Here is a 21,968-nt window from a genome sequence, read left to right as displayed (position 1 = left end):
ATCTCATTCATGGCTAATTTTTTTAACTCAAAATAATATATATATATATATATATAATAAACATCTCACTCTCAAATTCCTAATCAGTCCAAAAAAAATTCATATTATACCAATAATCTCTAGTTATAAAAACGTATTAAAAATTTAAACATGATATACTCCTTCTCATACACTCAACTCCATTGTCAAAAAAACTCCCAAGTCAATGAAGATGCCGTACTAGTCGGAAATTTTGGTGGTTACCAAATTCAGAAAAATATTGCAAATTATTTACAAAAAATAAAATAAAAAATCACGAAAACCCTGTGCATGCCTTTAAAAGCCCTTATCGTTTGAACAGAACTTCACATCTCTGTGGCTTCTTCTTCTTCTTTCGTCTCAGTCTCTCATTTTTTTTTTCACTCTCATCAACAATGGAACTTCTCCAAAATGGAACCAAAGCCAAACCCTCTGAAATACCCCTCGTCAATGGAACCGCGTTAACTCACCTCAACTCGCTCTTCCAAACTCAGTTCTCCGGTAATATCGATCCTTCCAGAGCTTTCGTCTCCAAGGTCAAGCGTCTCATTGTAAAGGTGCAGTTTTTCCATTTTTCACTCTTTCGTTCTTCATTGTTTTCATCATATTATTTTCTGTGAGAAATTCTCAAAGAATTTGTTTTCTTTTTTTATTTTCTTTTCACGAAAAGAAAAAATTTGTTTTGTTATTTTTCTTTATTGTTATGATATCTCTGTTTCTTTCGTGCATTCAATGATCTCAAAAAAAAGTTAAAAAGGGTTTTACTTGAGACAATGTTTTTCAGTATATTTATTCAGAAACATCGAAAATTATTTTCTTTCGTTTTCTCTGTTTTGTGTGCAAATTTTTTAATATTGGGAAAAAAATGAAAATAATATGTAGAAGAAAACAAATAAAGGAACCCAGAATTTTAAATTTCTAGTTTTCTTTTCTCTGACGAACAAGTAATGAAAGTGAAACCCTTTTTATCTTTTCATATTTTTATGTTTCTTTGTTCAAACTTCAATATTTTCAACAATCGAAAATGCTATGATTTTAGCATCACTGTGGCATAAAGCTAATGGTATAGTGATTTTGTTTTTACTTGATTTTCGAGTTTTTTTTGTTATGAACATATAATTTTGGAAAGCTGAGAAATATTCTTTATGAATTTGTTATCAGTGTATGGAGTGATATAATTTATTTATTAAATTTTAAAAACAGAGTGAGATATAAGGTGGTTATTATTAATTTTTTCAATGAGAACTTGTTCTTTTAATCTCTATTAAATATATAAATATTCTGTTGCACATGGTCTGTGTCTCTTACGATGTCTCCTACGATGAGTCTATTTTATTTTTAGTTTGTTTTTATTTGAACTAAAATAAAAAAAATAACAAATAAACTCTAGGTTTTTTTTTTAAATGTATTTTCATATTAACAGATAACAATTGCATTGAGAAACATAAGTATAAATTATATTCATTATTTTAAATTATGTATAGATATAAGGATGTATTTGTATATATTTATTTCGTTTCTATCTTCATATTTATTTTTGTTTTAAATTGATAAAATATTTTTGAGTAAGTAGTTTATTTTAAAAGAGGAAAAGTATGTTTCTTTTATCATATCATTTTGTTTTGTTTTTTATTTTTACTTTTTCAAGAAGATTATAGATAGAATAAGAAGATTATAGATGGAATGGTATGAGTCTTTACTTTCTTTCTTTTTTTCTTTTTATTGCAAACAAACAAAAACTAAGATGAAATTTTTCTTTCTTTTTTTCTTTTTATTAAAAACGAACAAAAACTAAAATGAAAAATTTCTTTCTTTTTTTCTTTTTATTGCAAATAAACAAAAACTAAGATCAAAAAGACTATTATTGACATGCTTTCTAGTACACTTTGAAAAACAAGCAAAAATAATTCAAAAATAAAAAATAACATAAAGATGTATTTGTTGCCAAGTGATTAGGTATATTTTTAAAAAGATGTGATCCATATTTTATCTGTAAAATACATAGAATATTTTAGGTTTCGGTAGACATTAGAAATCATTTCATAAAATTATTGAGTGTTTAGGTTGGTGATGGACTTTTGTCAATCTTTTCATAATACTATTGCCAACCCTACTCAAAATTATAAGGTTTAGAGGTTCCCTCCACCTCACATTCTTTAAGATAAACAATTTTTTAAATTGATTTAAAAAAATAATTTAAATTTTGAAGTACTTAGCATAGTTCATGTTTAAGAAAAATGGCTGATATAAAGATAATTGGTTGTTGAAAACTCTATTGAAAGTTGAAAAAGTAGTTTTTAGATGAATGTTATTAAGCCAATCTAGTGAGCAAAAAATATTTAATACTATTATTTATTTTAAGATGGTATATAAATATGTTTTTGCATGATTATATTTATATTTTCTAAATAAAAATACTTGTTAAATAGTAATACTTTTAGGGCTTTGGTTAGTTTTTAACTTTTTGTTTAAACAATATATATTTTATTAAGATTAAAAGTAACATAAAATAGTTAGACAGTGATATAATTAAAAGGTTAAACAGTGCTAATCAAGGAGTAGTTTTATTAAAATAAATTTCTTAGTTTTAAAAGAGATAAACAATTTTAGATTAAAGTATTGAAATAAAACAAGATGATTATAAATCATTGCTATAATTTAATTTTAAACCATACTTCAAATAATTTTTAAAATCAAATAATAGGAAAACTTTGTTTCACACATACATTTATTTCATAGTATGTTTAGATAAATAATTTTAAAAAGATTATTTATTTTGAAATTATTTTGTGAAGAAAAGTATATCGTTTGCATATATATATTTTTGAAAGGTTACTCACATATTTTGTTCACAAAACCTGATGAATTGATGTGATAATGACCCGTAATTGTTATTAGGGTTAGATATTAAACAAGAACAATATCCTGATTTGTGTGGCCCACAAGTGTTACACGTGGCAGGCTCTTACGTACCTGAACTCTGACATCTACATCTGTGTATCTATCTTTCTCTATGAAAATCATTTCTAAACCTGTAGATTGTTGGTGTTTGTTTGTATATTTTTATATGAATAAAATATATAATATTAAGATAAAAAAAAACAAATATTAAAATAAATAGATGAAAAAGTAAACAAATTCTTTAAAAGTTTATAATAGTAAAATAAATATAAGTAAAAGAATAAATTGACAATATTAAATAATTAATATTTAAGATACTTGTTAGTATAATAAATATGGATGATAACATAATTTCTTTAGTATTTTTAATATTATAATAGACAACAAAAAAAATATTTAGAGCACTTATTTATCAATTAAAAAAGATAAGTTTTTTAGTATTTTTTTAATATTATAATAAGGTTTTGATTCTATATTAACTCTGGTTGTTGTTTGTGTTTTTAAAATATATTAGTTTTTTAATTTTAAAATATATAAAAAAAATTAATATACAAAATTTAGTGTATAACAACGTACTTAGAAGGAATAATATAAAAGATCCTTCCGATAATTATTTTCACTCGCGGAACTGCCGTGCTGAACTGACTCGTTGAGTCGCCTTACTCTCTCTTGACTCAGAGCAATTAAATTTTGGCATCACCAATATCGAACTTTCAATCAGAGACGGAACCACCAGAAAGTATTATTATTATTATTATATATATATATATATATATATATATATATATATATATATATATATATATAGATTACTTCAACTATGTTAATTCTTAATTTTTTATGATGAACAATTTATAAGAGTATCATAAATAAAAATTAATATTTTTTGCAATTATATATTTGAAATATAAACTACACAAAACACTAATTAAATATATATCTATAGTTAGTAATAAAATTATTTATTTTTATAATAATTAATATATATTCATAATTAAGGATTCCATTTTATAATAATTTTGTAACCGTTATATACTTATTTGTAAATTTTACTATTTATCTATATATCTCATTATTTTATCATTTTATATAAATATTTTTTAAACTTAATTAACTATTTCTAATAAAACATTACGTGTGATAAAATTACAAAAATTATTCCTTTTATAATTATTTTTTGAAAATATTTTAATAATTATGAAAATTGAAATTTTATCTTTTATTACAAGTAAAAACGTATATTGATATATAAATTAAACACTGTTTTGTCAAATAAGAATATAAATATTAGTTATTAGTTTCATTCTATTATATAGTATCTTTGTAATTATAGTATAAATAATAGTTATAATTTATTAAGAAAAAACTATATTAACTATGTTAAAAGTTAATTATATCAAACTAAATTATTTTGAGATGACATAATTGCTTTGGAAGTGGTTTTTGAAGCGTATTAATATTTAATTTGTTTGTCTTAAGTTTAGAACAGTGTATTTAAATCTAAACCTTGGTAATATTAGAGTGTTTTAAATTTCATGTTGTCATCCCTTAAACTATATTATTAAATATTTTTAATGTGTAAAATTTAATAAACAATCTTTATTTTCTAACAGATTATAATCAAATCAACATGACAATCTATTTTCTTATTGAAAACCTGTGCTTGATGTTTAATCCTTGAATCTTCATATGTATGTTGAGATCTAAGTTCATTTTTCTCTAAGTTACTGACTATTGATTAGCCATTCTGCATGATTCTTTTTCACTTTTCTGCAGATTTACTTGTTTTATGTTCTTCTTGCGTTACTTAATTTATTAACAGATTTTATTCATAATCTTCATTGAAGGTTGGAACAGCTGTTGTTACTCGAAGTGATGGAAGATTGGCACTAGGTAGAATTGGAGCTCTTTGTGAGCAGGTATTGAAAAGAAAATTTTAGGGTTACATATCTTAATTGCAATGTATTTTGTGTATATGTGACTTAAATTTGTGTTTCCAATGAAATTGTGGCAGCTTAAAGAACTTAGCTCTCAAGGATTTGAAGTCATACTGGTAACTTCAGGTGCTGTTGGCCTTGGCAGGCAAAGACTTAGATATCGCAAATTGGCCAATAGCAGGTTCCTAGAATTTATCTTTTGTGATGATTGTATATCTTTTTCAATGAAAAATTATATTTTGTCATTTCCTATTACATGAACATTTTGTTAAGCAATAATGGATTTCACACATTTTTGTGTTCATAGTTTAAGTATTTTGATGTTTTAAACCCTATGATCATGTTTATCACAGAAAGTTTTAGACCCATTTGTGTGATTAAGAGTGAATGCGGGTAGGACTGAAGTTGCTAATGAAAACATGTTCACTTTCTATTAATTGAAGGTGAGAATGATTAACCTGAAAGAAATTGTTTGTTTGTGATACAGTTTTTCTGATCTTCAAAAGCCACAAGGTGAGCTTGATGGTAAAGCATGTGCTGCTGTTGGGCAAAGTAGTCTCATGGCTCTCTATGATACCATGTTCAGCCAGGTTGCGACAAAACTGAGTTGCTTGATCCAATATTGTTTTATTTTCTTTAGTTACTGCATTTTCAAATGATTTTGTTGTTTTCTGCATATTGATGCTGATATGAGATTTTTCTGGGTGCAGCTTGATGTGACTTCTTCCCAACTTCTTGTGAATGATGGATTTTTTAGGGATGCTGGCTTCAGAAAACAACTTTCGGACACAGTGAACGCGTTATTAGATTTAAGGGTTATCCCCATTTTCAATGAAAATGATGCTGTTAGTACTAGGAAAGCACCATACGAGGTAGGCTGATTTTTCCTCCTCTGTTTCATTTGAATTATCTCTACTTTTTATTTTAAAAAATTTTAGTTTTTTCCTTAGATTACTATCTTAGTTTGTTGAGATGGTTTGACAAAAAAAAAAAAATCTGTTGCAACAATATGTTAATTTGATTGACAAAAAGAAAATCAACAATATGAATTTGTAAAATCTGATGTGATCATCTTAAATTGCAAGCACTGTGTGCAGGATTCTTCTGGTATTTTCTGGGACAATGACAGTTTGGCTGGACTATTAGCCTTAGAACTTAAAGCTGATCTTCTTGTTTTATTGAGTGATGTTGAGGGCCTTTACAGTGGTCCTCCAAGTGACCCAAACTCAAAGTTGATCCACACATATGTGAAGGAGAAACATCAAGGGGAAATTACTTTTGGAGACAAGTCAAGATTGGGAAGAGGGGGTATGACTGCTAAAGTTAATGCTGCGGTTTGTGCTGCTCATGCTGGTATCCCTGTCATTATAACTAGGTACCTTTCATTTTTGTGTAGTTCTTTTAGCCATATAGAAAATTCTTTCACCAAAATATTACTTTTAGTTTCACTTTTTCTAAATACCATTACATAAACTGTTTTGGTTGAACATTGGGGAGTCACCTACTTATGCTAAATTTTTCAACCATGAATTCAACATCCAAAAGGGAATGGTTTGAATTAGATTTTCTTATGAAGTGCTTTGCAAAGGAATGGTTTGCATCAATTGATGTGTTCCTTTGCCCCCCTTTTTATATAACATCTAAAGTATGGATATCATATGAGAAGATAAGGGAATGTAGATATATATTCCACTATGTTAGAGTATAAATTATATCTAATAGTCTTCATGAGTTTGAAAAAAATAAAATGTTTGTTTCTACCATTGCTATTTATGGCGGCTCGTGAATCATGTAATTCTAGAAAGAAAAAAGTTGAGAAAAGAATGAAAAGGATTCTAATTTTTGTTGTGAGTTATAATTTGGAGGTAAAGCAGAGTTGAAAGTATAGATTAGGAATTTGCATTTGACTAACTTTGTATTATTTTTAAACCTCTCTTGAAGTGGCTATGCTACAAACAATATCATACGGGTTCTTCAAGGGGAAAGAATAGGTACTGTCTTTCATAAAGATGCTCACTTGTGGAGCAATATAAAGGAAGAGAGTGCACGTGAAATGGCAGTTTCAGCACGCGAGAGTTCTAGAAGACTTCAGGTGAATACAGTTGCATGTTGAGTAATTCCTAAATTGATCTTCCAATGATAGCATATCGACATTTTTTCTAAAGATTTTTAATACGATTTCCATCAAATACTATAAGTGTTGTTATATTCATCCTTATAAACCAATTTAAGGCTTATTAAATAATAATCAGTAAAATTTATCTGTCTTGTATTACTCTTACCATTGTAAATGTTTTACCTAATGATTTGTGCTACTATTTCTACTATATTGTCAATATAAACTCCAAACTATTTCTTCTTTTGTTGCTACTGCAATTATTACTTCTCAACACAATGAATTGAATTAGGGTAGTTCTAGAATTATATTTGATGTTTTTTGTATCAGATCCTCAAATCTGAAGAAAGGAGTAAAATATTATTGGCAATTGCTGATGCATTGGAGAAAAATGCAAGTGCAATAAGTCTTGAGAATGAAGCTGATGTTGCTGATGCTGTGCTTGCTGGATATGAAAATTCGTTGATATCACGTTTAACCCTGAAACATGAGAAGGCAAGAGTTTAATTGGTTGCATACTCTAGTTGAATAGTGAAGGATAAGATGCATGATTTTCTTTATTGTTATTGTCAAACACAGATTTCCTATGTTCCAAAGCATCTCTTATGAAGTTTTTCTTTTCTAAGCGTGTTTTAATCTAACCTCTATCTTTGTACTTTACAGATCTCTAAGCTTGCAAAGTCTGTGCGCATGTTGGCAGCTATGGAAGAACCAATTGGTCAAATTTTAAAAAGAACAGAGGTGAAAAATGAACACATTATAATTTTCACTGGTCTTGATTTGAGAACACATTATAACCATTGCTTTGACTGAAACCATATGTTTTTAAACTTCATGTTCTATTGTTCAACACTCATGGTGACAATGAGGATTATTGTTCTCTTTTCTCAGATAGCAGATAAACTCATCCTGGAGAAAATTTCATGTCCTTTGGGAGTCCTTCTGGTTATATTCGAGTCTCGACCAGATGCCCTTGTGCAGGTTATTTTAAGATTTTTATTCCTTCTTTTCTTACTTCCTTCTTCAATAAATTATGTTCAAGGTGAAAACATTTGAGCATGATTACAAATTATCAAGTTAGTATAAGTTGATTGTTGTTTCACTATGACATGCAATGTTGGTTTGTTCAATCTTTTGACAATAAGTATGTTGTATGAAATTTTAGTTTTGGATGTTGACCTTTTAGTGATATGGCTGAATGGATTAACAGATAGCTGCATTGGCAATTCGAAGTGGGAATGGTTTACTGCTTAAAGGTGGAAAAGAAGCCCAACGATCAAATGCAATCTTACACAAGGTTTACTATTTATTGATTTTGATTGAGGCATTTGTTTGATAAGGTTTACACAATGATTAATCTTTCATTGTCGTCATTTTAATCATGCATATGTTTCTATCTTTCATTTTTTTGTTTTCTGTAGGTCATTACTTCGGTGATTCCAAATACCGTAGGTGACAAACTTATTGGCCTTGTGAATTCAAGAGATGAAATTCCATACCTACTTAAGGTTGGATACTTCTAATAAAATCCCTCAAAAATTAATTTCTCTTCAATGATTTGCCACTAATTATACTCTACCTCAGCTTGATGATGTGATAGATCTTGTGGTCCCAAGAGGCAGTAATAAACTTGTTTCTCAAATCAAGGAGTCAACAAAAATTCCTGTTCTTGGACATGCTGGTAGTGTTCTTGTATAAGTTTCCTATTTCTTATATAAAACTTTTGCTGAATTTATTATTTTTGTAATGCAGATGGAATTTGTCATGTATATGTCGACAAATCAGCTAAGATTGATATGGCAAAACAGATTATTAGAGATGCAAAGACTGATTATCCTGCAGCCTGCAATGCAATGGTAACATTTGCACATCCTTTACAATTCACTAAGTAAAACATGTTCATATGTAACATTCCACTCCTTTTGGGTTTTACTAAATTGGTGTGTATGGTGTGATTGGAATTTATAGATTATGCTCATCAAAATATTATTGTTCTGGTATTCTTAGGAAACTCTTCTTGTACACAAGGATCTATCAAACAATGGTGGACTTAATGAGCTTGTCGTTGAACTCCAACGTGAAGGTATGACTTTAACTGCAAATGGGTTTTATGGCAAACAACATTGATCCAACTTGAAGATTTTTTTTTTTATTTTGGAATTTTTAACAATTCCCTTCATGGGATGAGAAGAGATTTTGTTATGTTAATTTTATTATGTAAATGTATATATATTAGATCATATCATGATATACTTGTACAATGAATCAGAAGTAAAATGTGCATGTTGAGGGAAGAAAAAGTAATCACAAAACAGAGATTGATATTAGTCTTGGAAATTGTAGAAGTGAGTTCAAAAGAACAGAGAGAATGTTTTATCTTGAAACAAGTTTTTCAAAGGAAAATCATATGTAATAGATATTGTGGGTTATTCAAGTCAAGAGAAATAAAACTCTTGTAGCAAAAGCAAGACAAGAAGTTGAATCCATTTTCATGAAAATATGGAAGAGGATTGTTTAATATGAAAGTATTCCAATTTATTTTTGTCAAATTTAAAACCTGTCAAATTTTCTTTTCTTGATAAATGGTGTAAGCAACATGCATCCTATTTTTTCTTCACAGTCAGAAAAGACTTGTATGAACAAAGACAAAATGTTTTGCAGGTGTTAAACTGTATGGTGGACCAAGAGCTAGTGGCATACTAAATATTGTTGAAACAAGCGCTTTTCATCATGAGTACAGTTCACTTGCTTGCACAGTTGAAATTGTAGAAGATGTATTTGATGCCATTAACCACATACATGAACATGGAAGGTATGTTAGGATCCTCCAAATATTTTTCATCCCATTCTCTTGTCATAGCACAATTGTGTTTAAAATTGTTCTTACTTTCTTTGTTTTTGCAGTGCTCATACTGAATGCATTGTTACAGAAGATCGTGAAGTTGCTGAGACTTTCTTAAGTCAAGTTGACAGGTATGTGACAAATTAATTGTGTCTCTTTCCAATTGCTATTTACACTCTTCTAGCTCACAAGATTTGAGTTATCAAGTATGATTTAGCATTAGTTTATCTTCAATAAATTATTCTATTTCATTAACATTACTTTCCCATTCCCCCCAAATCAATCCATGGATCTGAAAGTCTGTGCAATCTGTAAATTTCATACAATCAATCATCTATTTTTCTGCACACAAAAGATGTTTTCTTTCTTCTCACTTTCTTCATACATGGTGCCACATGTTTCCTTAATGACAACTCTGATAACTTGACTATGAATAACTCTTGTTTCTTCCTGATACTTACTGTGGAACATATGCAACTTTGCCTTGTGTACAAACAGTGCTGCAGTTTTCCACAATGCAAGTACACGATTTTGTGATGGAGCACGCTTTGGCCTTGGTGCAGAGGTAACGATCTTCTACAAAACTCATTGCTGTTAGTAACAATAACTTCATTTTCTCATTTGGTTCCATTAACTATTGAATAGGTTGGAATTAGCACAAGTCGAATTCATGCACGAGGCCCAGTAGGAGTAGAGGGTTTATTGACGAACAGATGGTATGCAAATCTAAGCTCTTTCCATCTATAGTTCCAATGATGAAAATAGAAATTTCAACGAGGAAAGATTCAATGGTTCAAATTTTTCTTTTGTGGATCTCTTCAGTATATAATTTTATTTTACTTTTGCAACTATTAAACTAAAACACAGTTACTTCCCCCCACCACTTTTGCAAATAAAGTGCAATGAATGATATGAAAAAGTATGTTTAAAAAACAACCTATAACTCTTTAACTTGTAAATCACAATACCATTCTAGGCTTATAGTTACATTATCCAACTTTTTTTTGTTCTTATTTTCATATTTTGTGGATATAATGCAGGATATTGAGAGGGAGTGGGCATGTGGTTAATGGAGATCAAGGAATCAATTACACGTACAAGGAATTGCCACTAGAAGCATAACTTTGTATTTAGAACTTCACCCTCAAGCAAGGATTCAATCAGTTGCAAGCTAATATGCTCCCTCAAGCAAGCAACATCTCTGTTGTGTGCTGTTATGATATGCAGAAGTGGCTGAGATGTTGGCCATGTATAATGGTAACTATCACTTCACCCTTTTTTCCAGGGCATTTTTCTTACCTGGAGCAAGTTCATGGGAGAGGAAATAATAATATCAATGTTTGTATTCAATTATATTGCTCCTTGGTGCTCTTTTATATCATATTTCAGAGTTTGCATAACAGCAATGTTATTACAGTTATATTCACTGTATACTAGTGAACTTGAATAATTATGGAGAAGTTTTTATTATAGAAATTCTACTTTGTTTTATGCAGAATTGTTCTCAGTTTACTGTTGATAGAGGTTTAGTTGTACGGAACTTTATTGGCATATACATCCATTGTTAATCAAACGCAGTTATTTAAATATAATATTATTTATTAGTGTCAAATTTACTAAAATATTTGTAATTACTCTCCTTACATTCTTCTACTAAATACATTATTAAATATTTTAGCACAATAATATTTAAGTAGGAAAAAAAAAACAGAATAAAATCAATAGATCTTTTTAATTCTTAACTGTCAATCAATTTTAATAGATAACGTAATGCAGGGTCAATAAATTACCTTTAGTCTAATATTTCATGAAAAGAAGGTAAAGAACTTATAAAATATTTCATGAAAAAAAAAAAGTAACAAACACTTATAAAATTATAAAATTTTCTTTTTTTCTTTTATTAAAATGAAGTTTTATGGATGTAAAACTTGAGAAATGACCTAATCTTAAAGTGCTGCATTTTGTTTTTAAATGAAATAAAGATTTGTAGGATTTAAAGCAAACTTTTTTAGAGTAGTGTTAATGTCTAAGTGCTTTCTTACAAAGAATGGCTTTAGAGGAAGAAAAGCAAACATTATTATGGCATATAAAGACTGCAGTTTGACTTTATTATTGTTTGAACACACTTAAACAAAAATAATTTAGAAGAAACTAAAGAGATGCAAAAGCAAGAGGAGCAACTTATAGAAAAAAGATGGGTTCAAGAAAGTTTGAGTCCTTATGTTATGCCAGTAATTCTGGTACCTAAGAAAAATAATCATGGAGAATATGTAGTGACTGCAGAGCCATCAACAATATCACTATAAGGTATCGTCATCTTATTTTTATCTAGACTTAATGACTTGTTTGATGAAATACATGGTATTGTAGCATCCCCATTAAATGAAATTGTTAAGAAAGATGTGAGGTTTAAGTGGGGAATAACAAGAGGCTTTTGATAGCCTCAAATACAAACTCACACATGCACTTATCTTAGCTTTAACAAATTTTGAAAAATCTTCTGAGACATAGTGTGATGCTTCAAATGTAGGCATAGGAGGTGTTCTCTTACAAGAAGGGCATCCTATAGCCTATTTTAGTGAAAAGTTAAAAGGGACGATGGGAAACTATTCTACTTATGACAGAGTTATTTACCCTAGTTAAAACTTTTCATACTTAGGAACATTATTTTCTACCTAAGGAATTGTAACTTATAGTGGTCATGAATCCCTTAAATATCTTAAGAGCCAAGATAAACTCAATAAAATAGGCAAATGTTATGGCTGATGCATTATCTAGGAGGCATGATGCATTATTATCTATGGTTGAAACTAAAATACTTGGTTCTGAACCTTTTAAGGAATTGTGATATGATGTTCATGATTTTGGTGAAATCTATAAAAATTGTGAAAAGATTTTTATAGGCATGATGATCTTTTTAAAGAAAAATAAGTTGTGTGTACTTAAAGGTTCAATGAGGGAATTATTTGTAAACGAAGCTCATGAAGGGGGATTAATGAGACATTTTGGGGTTCGAAAGACCATAGATATATTGCATGATCATTTCTTTTGGCCTCACATGAAACATGATGTGCACTCTTTTTGTAATAAATGTATTACTTGTAAGCGTGCTATGCATCATGGGATGTTTATGCCTTTACTTGTTTATAACTTTTCTTGGATCGATATTTCTATGGATTTTGTTTTGGGTCTTCCAAGGACCAAAGGGGGAAAAGACTTTATTTTTTTTTGTGGATAACAAGTTCTCAAAGATGGCCCATTTCATTCCTTGCTACAAGAGCGATGATGTCAATCATGTGGCCAATTTATTTTTCAAAGTGGTAAGATTACATGGCATTCCAAGGAGCATTGTTTCAGATGGAGATGTCAAATTTTTTAGCTATTTTTGGAAGGTCTTATGGGGTAAGTTAGGTACAAAGCTTATTTTCTCGACAACTTGTCATCCCCTTAAATCGATGGACTGACAGAAGCACTAGTGCAGATTTGGGATTTTACCTCGCCTTATAGGCCTCGGTTATGGCGGAACCGAAGCCTATAAGGAGGCGGTGGCAATTTTGAAATTAAAGGGAACTTATAGGCCTCGGTTCAGTCAAAAACCGGTGCCAAATGCCGCTTTAGGCCTCGGGTCTTAAGAAACCGGTGCCAAAGAGGGGTTATAGGCCTCGGTTAAGGAGGCCCGAAGCCAAAAGGTTGTCAGAAATTGACCTATAGGCTTCGGTTAGGGAGAAGTCGGTGCCAAAGAGGGGTGATAGGCCTCGGGTGTTAGGAAACCGAGGCCAAATCGTTTGATTAGGGTTCAAAAACAGAACCCCTTCTTCCTCGCGCGCGCAGCTGCCATTTCTCCTCTGCAAATTCCGGCGACCACGCGAGCCTCCTGCCACCACGCGAGCCTCCTGCCACCACCACGCGAGCCTCCACGCGAGCCTCCACCAGCCACCGCAGTCTCGTCGCGCCTCCAGCCACCACCACGCGAGCCCCCACGCGAGCCTCCACCAGACCGGAGTTCTTTCTCCCGGAGAACGGCGCCACCGTCCACGGAATCGAGCTCCCGCCGCTGTGGATGTTGCCGCCGTTGCAGTGTTTGATGTAAAGAAGGAGCAGCGAGGTGAGGGAGATTATGGTGGTCAAAACGCATACCACCACCGCTATGCCAGGTCTGAACGGCGGCGAGGTGTCATTTTCGTTGTCGGGCGGCGGCGGAGCAATGATTCGTTGGGGAGTGGGAGGTGGAGTTTCTCTGGTGTGTGCTGCGTTTGTAAGGAGTAGAAGGAGAGTGAGGAGGAGGAGGAAGATGGAGGGTGCAGGAGCCATGTGGGGGCGCGGGTGGTGGTTAGCTGAGGAGGGTGAATTTTAAAAAAAAAAAAAAAAAAAACACCATATGGCCTCGGGTGCAACAAAAACCGAGGCCAAAAAGAGCCCATATGGCCTCGGGTGCAACAAAAACCGAGGCCAAAAGGGTTATCGAATTTAAAAAAAAAAAAAGGCCCATATGGCCTCGGGTGCTTGGAAAACCGAGGCAGAAGCGCCCTCTATGGCTTCGGTTCTTAACCGAGGCCAAAAGCTATGACCTTTTGGCCTCGCCCCAATATGCTTCGGTTCCCGAACCGGTGCAGAATATTAAAAACAACCGCTGCCAAAGGCCCTTCCTGCACTGGTGAAGCGGTAAATAGAAATCTTTCACAACTCCTTAGATGTTTTGTAATCAAAAATTTGAAAACTTGGGAGGAGTAGTTACCTCATATGGAGTTTTCTTATAATAAGGTAGTTCCTTCTACTACTCGGATGTCTCCTTTTAAGGTAGTATATGATTTTAATCCTTTAACTCCATTAGATTTGTTACCTTTCCCTGATATTGATTCTATGACTAACAAAGATGGACTTGTCAAAGCTACTTTTGTCAGGAACTTGCATAAAGAGGTAAAGGCCCAAACAGAAAAGAATATGGAGAAGTTAGCCTTTAAGGCTAACCAAGGGAGGAAGAAGATCAAGTTTGAACCTGACAAATATGGGTGTGGTTTCACTTTAGGATTCACTTTAGGAAGGAGAGGTTTCCATTTAAAAGGAAATGTAAACTTTTACCAAAAGGAGATGGACCATTTCAAGTTCTTGAAAGAATCAATGACAATGCTTACGTTGTTGATTTACCTGAAGATTATAGGGGTAAGCTCTAGTTTCAATATTAATGACTTGTCTCCATTTGATGGAGGTTCGAATTTAGGGAGGACTATCCCTGAATTCCATATAAGAAGAACTTGAAAATAACATTTACAATTCAAAAGACCTATGACAAGGCAAGGAGTAAAATATTAGAAGAACAAATATATTCAAGGCAGCAACTGAAAATTCAAAGGATATGAAGATTATGGTTGAAAGCACATTCAAAGGATAATTCTTAGGAAAATTAGTTTATGTTTTTATGTTTTTGGACTTTGGACTTTCTTTTAGAAATTAGTTATGTTTCTATGTTTTTGGGATTTGGGATTTCTTTTAGAAATTAGTTTATGTTTTTATGTTTTTGGGTTTCAGACCTTTTTTTAGACTTTCCGGTTTTTCTTAAACTTATGCTCTATATATATATAGAGGTATCAAAAACTGATGTAAACATGTTAGAGTCATATTATATGCATTTGTATTATTTGAGAGAGAATTTTCTTGGTTCTTATAATAAAAATTTGATTCTTATCAAAGATTAACCTCTTTGTGACAAATTTTTACTTAACTTATCAATCTAAAAGATTGTAACGTTCTTCATCTTTATCTTATTCCAGTTATCATTTTCTAACTAGGATCGTATCAAATAGCACAAGCATGTTGAAACTTTTGTGAGCGAAGTCTTGGACATTTTGGGCATCTTTTAAACCAAACCCAAAACCCAATAGTTTCTCCTCCAACATATAAAGGTAATGTTACTTCCAAAATCACTGATTGTTGCATTCAACCAAAAAACAAACCACCCCTCGCAAACACCTCAATTGCTCCTAGAATTCACTTTTGAAAACTAATAATTTTTTTTTATATAACTTAAAATTATCGGATATACAAATTAAAATAAATTTTTAAAAATACTGTATAAAAGATTTATAATAGTTTTAGAAGCTTTTACCATTTTCTTTTCCAAAATAATACTTTTTAAAGAAAAAAAAATCTTTAAATAGACTTATTAGAAAACATTATTTCTCTAAATAGATAGTAAAAATTAAAATAAGATAAAATTAATTTAAAATAATTTTTTGAAAATGCTAAAATTAAATTTTAATTTCTTTAAAAAAAAATAATTTAACGTTTTTTTTTTTTAATTTTATAACATTACTTTTGTAATTTAATTTTGAGTAAACTTATTAGAATTGTTTGTAAGAAAATATTGAGAAATATAAGAAAAGTTCAAATTTTAAAATATTAATATCATTATTTTTATTATTATTGATGATAAATATTTTCTATTATAATATTTTTAGTTTCAAAAAATCAATAACAAATTTAATTTCAAATTATATTAAAAAAAATCGTGTTGCTTTTTTATTTTATTCCTTCCGTTGAAATAATTAAAATTTGAACTCAGTAATTTAATTAACTATTTTAAATTAATTTTTCATAATTTTAATTTTTGTTCTCCTCATTTTAGAAAAACAATAAAAAAAAAACAGATCTATTTGAGAAAATAATGTTCCAATAAATCTATTTAAGATTCTTTTAAACTATATTTATGGTTGGAAAAGTTGGTTTTATCTATTCAAACAATTCCAATATATTTATCTTATTAAAGATTATATATTTTAGTTTTCTTCTTTCTTTCGTCCAACGTAACTTTACTTCGTATATTCTCACTCAAATATCACATCACATGCATAAACTTATAAACATGTGTCTTTTTTCTGAATCGAACATGAACTTAGAAACATGTTATGGTAAAGATAAAAAGAAAAAATTGTGATGGACATATAAACTTTTAAACACGTACAATCAGAAATGGTTTACATATAATAAATTTATTGATTTAAAATGGCTTACAAGTCATAAATGTCATGGTTAAGTTACTAAACTGGTAGTAGTGTATCTACGACCATTAAAATCTTTCAGAAAATTGAATAGGTTAATAAGGATGTGTTTGAAAATGAGAAATGATGAAGAAGTCATTGATTTAGCCATCATAAATGCGAGTTGATGTGTTCAACAGTACTGTTGTTGGGCTTAAAGGGCAATGGTGCTGATTTTCACACCACAATGAAGTTTGTGTTTGCATCAACTCATGACACTTGATGATATCATCCTGCAAAAAAGGAGAAAGACCTAAATGAAATAAGATTCTGTAAATTATATCAAGAATAAACTTTAAACATAACTTTATCTCTACAAAATCAATTTCTAAAATGATGTTTACATTTATAAATTTGTTTAAAATAGATTTTAGATAACACCACGATTTTGGTTGCGATTATTTTGATCATTTGATATCATTTTTAGAAGTGAATTTTCCATCTAACTCAATCATATAATATTATTTTAAAAAATGAAGCTTGTGTTTGCGTCAACTCATGACACTTGATGATATCATCCTGAAAAAAAAAATACCTAAATGAAATAAGAATATGCAAATTATATTAAAAATAGAATTTTGAGCATTACTAATCCTATATAACTGGTCAGTAATGAGATTTACATTCATAAATTTGATTAAAATAAGTTTTATATGGACTTTGATATCATTTTTCGATGTAAATTTTAAGTCTAATTCAATTATATAGAAAACTAATTTAAAAGATAAAATTTGCATTCATTTATATATTATAAATTCGTCTTATTTCTGATCGATATGATGAAATCTCCAACAAATTATATGATATCTGTAAAAAAATATTGAAGCATAAATATGAATCCCTGTTGATTATTACCTTTTGACTACTTTGGTTCAAGAGTCTGAGAATATAAGCAATGTAAGTATCTGATGTTTGTGGAAATAAGTGTTCAAGAGTGCACCACAATGCAGATATGCCAACAATGCTTGGTCTGAATTCCAGCATTTTCTGATCTGCAATATATATAAATGTTGACATCCCTTTGTTGTGAATACAGAGAATGACTAAATTTTTTAATTAATTTTCAACTATATAGTTGGGTTGGTTGGTTTATATTTAATATTAAAACAAAAATACACTAAATAATCAAATTAGTCAATTACCAAATCAAGTTTTGGATCATGTTGCAAAAGATTCCATTTCTTTTCAATCTTTAATTTTTTTTTCTTTTCATTTTCTATTATTCTCCACTCATGAAATTTTACTTAAAAAAGTATAGATAAATTAAAAAAATTAATGTGAATAGAAAAACAATTTTTGAAACTAATTAAGAACTTTTTTTTTTAATTTAGAATATATTTTCAATTTTAATTTAAAAATGGAATACTTCCTTTTATCTTCGAGTGTTTATAAAAAGCAGTGGAAATAACTTCATCTTATTTTCACTATTTTTTAAAATAAACCTTAAAAGATAAAAATTAAAGTAAAAATAAAGTGATCATTTTATAATTGTTCACAAATCTCAGATCAAACTAAAAAAATATCATGGTTTTCACACATACCTAAAGTAGCTTGGAGAAGGAGTTCAGTGGCTGGTGAAATAAGCTTCCCATAAAGATGATATTCCAAGAAATCACTATCCATCATTTCCACAAAAGAATAACTTGTCACTGAGTTAAGTTGCCACCCCAATGCCTTCAAAAGGATCAACTCCATCTTCAAAATTACACTTGATTCGAACGAGTAATTCAAACCCTCGACCTAAAAAAAATTAGTTTAGATATTAATTTATAAACTAAAAATTATTTATATATAAAATATTCTTAGATTTTAAATCGATCATTAACATTAATTATAAATATTTTTACTAGATATTATAATTAATGTATTTCGAAATTACATCATAATAATAACATAAAAAAAAAACTAGCAAAGAAGCTGAAACCTTCTCTGAGCTTGGTATATTGAAAATGTATTTCTTTTTCTGTCAAAACATAAAATGATTGATGTAATGACAGATTAATCACCTGAATTTCATGCAAGGAAAGTGGTGACTTCTCATTGAACTTTATGGCAACTGATAAGCAAGAAATAGAAAGCAATTCAAGCATCCAGTATTTCCAATCCTGGTACAAGTAATCAATGTTCATTAACTTTTCTCAGATATACTCAAAATCTAACAAGTGTTGCAGCAAAGTGATAAACACATATCATATTCGCCAGAAACCCTTACATTGCTTTGACAAATGGATACAAAGCGATCAAGATAATTAACAGCCAAGAAAACTGTTCCCAAAGAAAGATTAAAGTGACTTCCACACTGCATACACATGAAGGAAAAAAGTTGATGAGTATGTACTTTCACACTGTGTTCAACATAAATGGAAAGAGAAAAAAAGTACAGGGTATATGTGTATAGTATAAAGTTGTTTAATAGTCTCAGAAATCATTTCCATTTCCATTTTCTACCTACACAAATGATTAAAAATGTCGCATATTTTAGGTTTATTGTTAAAAACAAAGATAAAGTGACATTCAGTTCTGCATAAACAAGTTTTTTCTGCAAGTTTTCAGTTTTTCTTCTTATTTTTTCTCTTCTTTTTATGAAAAAGTTCATCTCACCAATATAAAAAAACCTCCAAAAGGGAAAAAACTGACCTTGACAAGCCATTGAATAACTCTACACCTAGGAAGAAACAAATTGTTGGAGTGCAAGTACTTTGCATAGTCTTGTTCAGGCAAAGAAGAACCCTCCTTCTCTAGATACAGTGCAAAAGCCTCTTCAAACTCTTTGTTTTCATGACTCTTGAGTGTAACAATGTCACCAATTTCTTCTTCAAAGGTGTTTTCAGAATTCGAAAGCCACACCTCATCACAGAGCAAATTATCCATGCATTCACAGACCATGAACAGAAAGCTAAGAACACAGACAGTAGTGTGTTTGGTGATAACCCTTTTGGAAAGCACAGATCTTTAAGCATGTGGTTGAATAATCACAGTGAAACAATGAAAAATTGAAATGACAAAAATGAAGTGAAAGCAGACATGATATAAATAGGTGTCAGATGATGTTGTGTGATGAAAGAGTAGAAAAAACAGAAGAAGGGTTGTTTTTGTTGTGATTTATGATTGGAGTGTAAGAAGATGAAGGGTAGAAGTTGGTACTTGGTGAGTGAAAGTGAAGTTGTGTGATAGATAATGTTACTATATATGAATGGTGATGGGATTGAAGTTACAGTATAACACATTGCTATTTATATGTATGAAGATTGAAGATGATGATGGGGTAGTTAGGGATGGTACCAAATGGCAAGGAGAAGTTAAAGAGGGAAATAAAAAGAAGGACACATCCCTTATGAAATGGGGTAAATGCAAGAGTGAGTTTCTTGTCAATTTGTGACCCTAACCCTAATAGTGTGCGTGATTGATTGCACGAGGATGATGTTGTCCTTATGCATGTGCATGTCAGCATAAATGTTTCTTTCTCTCTCCTACACACTTCATATACTACTCTCATTTTGTTTTTCTTTAAGTTCTATAAATATATATATCTTTATTTTAATTTATATTTATAATGTTTTTAATCTCTTCTGGTTCTTAGGCCAGACTAAAAGCGATAATAGTGTATAAAAATTAAAAGAGATAAAATAGTATGGTAATGAGTAAATGAATAATTGTATCAAGTAATTATTTGATTCTATAGACAACATTTTCAATCGGTCGTCACTGTATGAAAAAAAGAAAAGCAAATTATTAGTTTGTATATATATATATATATATATATATATATATATATATATATATATATATATATATGCACTGTTACTGTTTCTTTCACTTTAATACTTAAAAAAAGTTTAGTTCTGATATATATGCCTTACAGGGAACTAAACCTTAAACTATTTTTTTTTATACTTTTGAAATTGTGTTATTTATTTGCGAGAATATTTGAAATATATATATATATATATATATATATATATATATATATATTTTAAAATATTTACATGCCATAAATAAGTGATGGGGTCCAAGGTTTGATGATTTTTTTCTCTTAATTTACAATTAGAAGACACTACCGACAGTTTCTTAATTTAATTAAGACTATATCGACAAGGTTAGTTATTTTTATGAGTAAACATATTTTTATTATGGTTTTAGAAAACAACAGTGCTTTTATTTATGAAATAATTCGAATAGAAAATGTGCATAAATGACCTTGTTTTAAATCAATTTTAATTAAAAAAATAAATGTAAAAATATATTTGATAAAATACGAAAGTTGGAATTTTTACTAAGATTGTTTTGCATCAATTAGTATTTTTCTTTAAAGTTTTAATATTTGACTGATTTAGGATGTCTATGTCCATTAAATACAAATCTATTATTCACTGTGAAGTTAATGTTTACAACCTTTTGCATAATTTGTTCTTCAATCGGTGGAAACTTCATTCTAATATATATATATATATATATATATATATATATATATATATATATATATATATATATATATATATATATATATATATATATACTTACCTAGTCACTTTTTTTCAGCTTAATTTAATTTTCCATATTAGTGAAATTTAATAATTCTCTTAATTCAATTTTTGTGACTCAGCCATAAGAAAGTTTAAGAACTTGTAATATAAATCACAATTGGAGCAAAGTGAGTCTAATTCTTTTTGGATTTCTTCCTTCAAAACCGTTTGATTTCTTTTTGCACCTCCGTATATGCATAAAAAGTCCAAATTGTTCATAACTAAAAAAATATAGATTGCTGCAATCCTAAATTTAGAAATATATTTTGAAACGTACAATTTAAACAAAATATTCTTAATCGTATAACCATAAATACAATTTTTTTCAAATTTAAATATATATTTTAAATTGTACAATCTAAAATAAAGTTTTAAATTATGCATTTTAGAATACCTTCTCAGATACAGAAATATACTTCAGATTAAGCGATCTTAAATATACTTTTCAATTACAAACTCTAGACTACATTTCAAAATCCAAAATTATATTTCAAATTGTAATTTAGATTTTCCTAAGACTCCCGTGAAGATGCATGAAGAAATCATATGGGTGAAGGAATAAGAGCCGTCATTTTGGACCATCTTTTTGCAATCAAA

General features: G+C 29.6%; 2 protein-coding genes across 3 annotated transcripts; one reads left to right on the top strand and one right to left on the bottom strand.

The window, feature by feature from the left end:
• The first annotated feature begins 299 nt into the window (after window positions 1-299).
• LOC114165791 (delta-1-pyrroline-5-carboxylate synthase) lies at window positions 300-11,312 on the top strand. Of its 2 annotated transcripts, none has more exons than XM_028050373.2 (20): window positions 300-575; window positions 4,767-4,838; window positions 4,934-5,037; window positions 5,344-5,446; window positions 5,567-5,728; window positions 5,954-6,231; window positions 6,798-6,948; window positions 7,303-7,467; window positions 7,636-7,713; window positions 7,864-7,953; window positions 8,183-8,269; window positions 8,394-8,480; window positions 8,557-8,653; window positions 8,725-8,828; window positions 8,980-9,055; window positions 9,634-9,784; window positions 9,877-9,945; window positions 10,313-10,379; window positions 10,460-10,530; window positions 10,855-11,312. In XM_028050373.2, exons 1-20 carry the CDS (start codon window positions 414-416, stop codon window positions 10,934-10,936), a joined length of 2,256 nt encoding a protein of 751 aa, XP_027906174.1. In that variant the 5' UTR covers window positions 300-413; the 3' UTR covers window positions 10,937-11,312. The 2 variants fall into 2 exon arrangements, with proteins under 2 accessions (XP_027906174.1, XP_085524243.1); XM_085668117.1 differs by having other exon boundaries at window positions 5,942-6,231.
• A 5,478-nt stretch (window positions 11,313-16,790) lies between these two features.
• Window positions 16,791-19,972, bottom strand: CYCD7;1 (CYCLIN D7;1). The gene is made up of 6 exons (XM_085667602.1): window positions 19,486-19,972; window positions 19,061-19,147; window positions 18,855-18,953; window positions 18,390-18,588; window positions 17,704-17,840; window positions 16,791-17,081 (listed from the first exon to the last, which is right to left on the bottom strand). Exons 1-6 carry the CDS (start codon window positions 19,732-19,734, stop codon window positions 16,953-16,955), a joined length of 900 nt encoding a protein of 299 aa, XP_085523728.1. The 5' UTR covers window positions 19,735-19,972; the 3' UTR covers window positions 16,791-16,952.
• Between the last annotated feature and the right edge of the window lie 1,996 nt (window positions 19,973-21,968).

This window comes from Vigna unguiculata, chromosome 10, assembly GCF_037176805.1.
Source record: "Vigna unguiculata cultivar grain cowpea cultivar isolate G323 ecotype 2 chromosome 10, ASM3717680v1, whole genome shotgun sequence".
Taxonomy (NCBI): Eukaryota; Viridiplantae; Streptophyta; class Magnoliopsida; order Fabales; family Fabaceae; genus Vigna; species Vigna unguiculata.
The sequence above is the reverse complement of the archived record's forward strand: the minus strand, read 5'-3'. Positions and strand labels throughout refer to the sequence as shown.